Raw genomic sequence first — 4,345 nt, 5'->3', positions numbered from 1 at the left:
TGTTTTCTTTTGAGTATTTGCTTTCTAGTTTTAGTGGTTTAATTCTTATTTTTTTGTTTTTCTAGTTATTTTCACTTTTCAGGTTTTTATTTGTTGCCCTCTGCTGCCCTCTTGTGTTCTCCTTTTTCCTTAGCTCCTTTCATGTTCTGTTCTGTTTTGCACCTGCTCCCAATCTGCTCGTTAGTCCTCTCTTTGTTTCAGTCTCCCATTGATACATTCTCTGTTCAGTTTGCAGTGCTGGTTCCTCGTCTAACTTACTCCAACTCCGTCTCTCTGAGTCTTCCTCCTCATGAAAGTTTCCCCCCCCTGATGTCTCCATGGTTTCTGGTTTGTTTGACTTTGTTTTCATGTTTTGATTTTTGGATTTCCTGCCTCCGTGTTCAGTTGTTTGTTTACTCATCATTAAACAATCAAGAAACTCACCTCTGCCTCCCTGCCTCTGCATTTAGGTCCAAAAACCTCAACCAAACCCTGACACCTTTAAGTAAAAACTCTGATACCTCTGGTCCATTCGATATCACCTTATGCGGTTTTCTAAATAGTTCTCGCTGCCCACAAAGTTATGCTTATGTATTTTTACTAATAAAGACCCAACGTTAGCCCAGTAATGTGGATGAAGGTTTGTCACACTTTGAAATGTGAAGTATTCAAATTAAAGATCTGCTCTTATATCTTCCTGTTAAAGCTGATGTGATACAACTTAAGAGTTTTTTTTTTTATGTAAACTACTTAATCCAAAAAAAACACACATTACACAAATAAGTCATACTGATTTTTATTTACTCTTTTTTCCTGAGTACATATGAAGTCTTAAACTTTACACCTCAGCCAGATGCCATTGTTGTCTTGATCCAGGAAACATAATTGCAAACCTTTGTGTACACTCCAGGCTTGTTTCTCTGAGCACAACCATGACCCCAGGAAACAACTCCCTGGAGCTCCCCCTGACACACCATGGGACCACCAGAGTCCCCCTGAAGTTAGAGATTATAGGATGTTAGTTGCACATACTTCAACTAGAAAATCACTTGATAAATGCACCTATTATGATGGTATTACCTGGCAGGAATCCTTCCCTCCTTCAAGGTATCCAGCGCATATCATGTTTTCAGTGATCTGAAATGGATATGCGTTGTAGCAGGTGTCATCACTTAACAGTGGGACTTCCAGACACTGCAGCTTATCTGGATACCTTGCTGCAAGGACATTAAGGTAAGCTATAATTCCATCCTTGATTTCTTTCATCACCTCTGATTTATTAGAGAGTGTAGTGTAGCTACTCACAGCCTTCGTCACTGGGGCGAATATTCCCCCATCCTGATATCTGGCACATTATCCCAGCACTGCCACACTTTGATGGAAGCACAGCAGGGCGAACATAGTTGTTCAGAATAGCAGGCTGACTCAGCTTAATCAGCATGATGTCACTGTCCTGCGTGCGGGAATTATAATCAGGGTGGCGAATGAACTTGGCGGACATGATGTGCTGTTCTGTATGTTCAGGTTCCCAGATGTCATGCTCTCCCAGCCTAACCTCTAGATTAGAACTGAAGAAAAAAAATAATGATAGTTTTAGTCAACCCATTATTTATATTCAATAAAAACTTTTTACAAAATCATAAAGAAACAATTTAGATTTGAAATGTCAATTAGGAAATAAATGTTTATTTAATTTAACCTGAATTGATACAAAAAAAAAAAATTCTATTAAGAAAGGCTAGTTTACTGAAACTTGAAAAATAACCATAGAAATATGAATATGAAAAGTGTAATTTGTGTGTAACAGAATATCAGTATCAACCCAGCTTTTCTGTTAAGGATGTTTGTTTGAAATAAAAAACCCGCCTAATGAAGACAGAGTAGCACACTAGACAGGTCAGTTATTCAACTTTTCAGTACCATAAACCAGGGCTAGGTTATAAATCCCAAAAATTGAAAATCACATGGTATACTGTTTAATCCCTGATTCAAAAATCAGGAACTAGAACAAATGCATCCTGTTAATACATGGCCATCGACCTTATAAGGCTGTCATGGTAGACATACTTCGGAGAAAGCAGCCAATATTCTGTTTAAAGCATTGTGGGAATGCTTTTATTTAACAGGGCATTGAAGCTCAATAAATCTGATTAAATTAAAGTTGGAGCTAAATACAAGGAGGCTGTGTGGGACATGAGATTCGAGGGGATGTTAAATTTCCAGAATGACAATTAATCTAAACATGGAGCCAGATAAACAATAGGGTAGTTTAGTATGGCACCCTCATATTACGGTATTACTGTAACTGCAGCTAAAAATGGCTGAACAAAGTATTGACTCTGAATGAATGAATGTTAATGCAAAGCACCTTTTAAAATATTTATTAGAAAAATGTAAAAATTGAGCATTGGTCATCTCATAAAGAAGAAAAAAGTCAGTGGTCATGATTTGAAAAATGTCTAAAGAGAGTAAATGTACATGGGCTTGTAAAACAGATATGAATAACGATGATTCCTACCTTGGTTTACAGTGTGCAGCCGAGAGCACCCACTCATCAGACAGGAGAATCCCTCCGCAGTAGTTGTACCCAGTGAAAAGTGATACTTGATACGGCACAGAGTTTCTTTGGCACTCATACCCTCCAACAATCTTCTCGTCATTCTCCAGGCCAACTGAAGACCACACAGTGATTACATTTGTTTTATGATATAGACATGATGTTTACTGGAGAAAATAATAATACAAATCTTTGGAACCACTTTTATCCCTGATATAGATGATTTTGAAATGTACCTGTCACTCCACAAAGAATCAGGAAAAGAAAAAGCCTCATGTCTCCCTCTGTTTTGCCACGTCTGTAATACCTCCTTGTTGTCCTTATGTCAGGTATATTAGTTCTTATCTCCTCTTTGCCAGCTACTTTATCAACTCAAACACCAGCCATATGTTGCATTTCCCTAGAGGTACCTCATCTAAAGTGAACCATACGCTTAAAAACAAAAAAACAAACACATCTGCATGTGTTAGAAAAATAGTTTCGAAAATAGTTTCAGTTCTTTCAGTTGAAAGATTTGTATTACCTCCCATCCTGTGAGATGCTTGTCAACTAAAAAAACTGACATTTATAGAAAACATATTGCCGGAAGCAGAGAGATCTATGGATACATTTACTTAGAAATCTGTTTTCCTTTTAAGGTCCAGTTTTTAAATTAGTTTCTCCATTTCTCCATTTAGCTTTGGTTTCAGTTTAGATTTTCAGTATTTGAATAATCATTTGTGTTTTACTAGGGAAGTAAAACCCTGTTTGGATGCTTTTCTCTCTACACATCAGTTTTCGTCCTGATTTTTAGAGCTCACACTATGCAGTTTTTTTCTGTGGGATTGGCTATTTTATCATCCTATGCCCCTCTGTGCTATTAGCAGTCTTTATTTTAAAATATTTGTTTTCGTCTTGTTATACTTCCTACACTGGAACACAAATATCTGTTCTCTCCAATATATATATACATATATATATATTAGTGATGGGACGATTTATGAAAACCGTCAGAACCGTTCGGTTCGACTGTCTCGGTTCGGTTCGNTTTAAAATAATTACAATCCATTATTTTTGGGGGGATTTTTTTATTAATTCCATACATTTTTATGGGATTTCGGTGTAACAATTAACATGTATCGAACCGAACCGAAAACCGTGACCAGAAGCCGTGAATCGAACCGAACCGTGGATTTTGTGAACCGTTCCACCCCTAATATATATATATATATATATATATACTTATCGATATATATACTTATCGATAAATGTACGTATATATCTAGATATATATTTAGATATAAAACACATTTTCAGGTAAGTATATGCACTTGGGATGACTAGAATCTAAAAATTGAGCAGTGTTGCTTTAACAAGGAGGTGAACATTTGAGGCATGTTTCTCATGTTTTTAATCAGGCAGTGTAAGAATATTTGTGCCCTGTGCTAGCACATTGCCTTAAATGCAGTTTATTACAGTAATTATGTGACCAAAGCATTTATTTCAGGTTATACACAAGCAAACAATGTAATTATGACCAAAAAGGGAAAATGTGTTTGCCACTGGTAGCTTCTGCTGTGTTCAGCTGCTCGATGTTGGCAGCAGGCCATTGTCCATATTTTAAATTCTTTTGAGACAACTTTTCCTGTTTTGAAATAGAAATAACTGTGTTCCTCCCAGTAATCACTTTGACAACAAGGAAATGTTGTTAAAGATAGTGAGGGAGGGAAGGAGAGAGAGAGAGAGAGAGAGAGAGAGAGAGAGAGAGAGAGAGAGAGACTGCTGTTCCTGCAGGTAAGGGGCGTTTCACCTTGGGAAAAATCGCGATTG

The 4,345-nt window shown here is 37.0% G+C and overlaps 1 protein-coding gene across 1 annotated transcript; it reads right to left on the bottom strand.

Moving 5' to 3' along the window:
• Positions 1–797: 797 nt before the first annotated feature.
• LOC107091655 (trypsin-3-like) lies at positions 798–2,832 on the bottom strand. Its single transcript, XM_015385709.1, has 5 exons — positions 2,773–2,832; positions 2,498–2,651; positions 1,285–1,547; positions 1,060–1,196; positions 798–974 (listed from the first exon to the last, which is right to left on the bottom strand). The coding sequence occupies exons 1-5, from the start codon at positions 2,810–2,812 to the stop codon at positions 825–827; spliced, it is 744 nt and encodes a 247-aa protein (XP_015241195.1). The 5' UTR covers positions 2,813–2,832; the 3' UTR covers positions 798–824.
• Positions 2,833–4,345: the final 1,513 nt, after the last annotated feature.

Source organism: Cyprinodon variegatus, unplaced genomic scaffold (genome assembly GCF_000732505.1).
Source record: "Cyprinodon variegatus isolate N-32 unplaced genomic scaffold, C_variegatus-1.0 Scaffold346, whole genome shotgun sequence".
Lineage (NCBI taxonomy): Eukaryota > Metazoa > Chordata > Actinopteri > Cyprinodontiformes > Cyprinodontidae > Cyprinodon > Cyprinodon variegatus.
This window is presented reverse-complemented; position numbering and strand designations above follow the sequence as displayed.

What these genes read in the sequence shown, in the direction of transcription:
- LOC107091655 (XM_015385709.1), bottom strand. Translation starts at nt 2,812, where the DNA reads ATGAGGCTTTTTCTTTTCCTGATTCTTTGTGGAGTGACAG. An exon ending in GATTCTTTGTGGAGTGACAG is followed by an intron (nt 2,652 to 2,772) that starts GTACATTTCAAA and finishes TGTGGTCTTCAG; the next exon opens with TTGGCCTGGAGAATGACGAG. An exon ending in GCTGCACACTGTAAACCAAG is followed by an intron (nt 1,548 to 2,497) that starts GTAGGAATCATC and finishes TTTTTTCTTCAG; the next exon opens with TTCTAATCTAGAGGTTAGGC.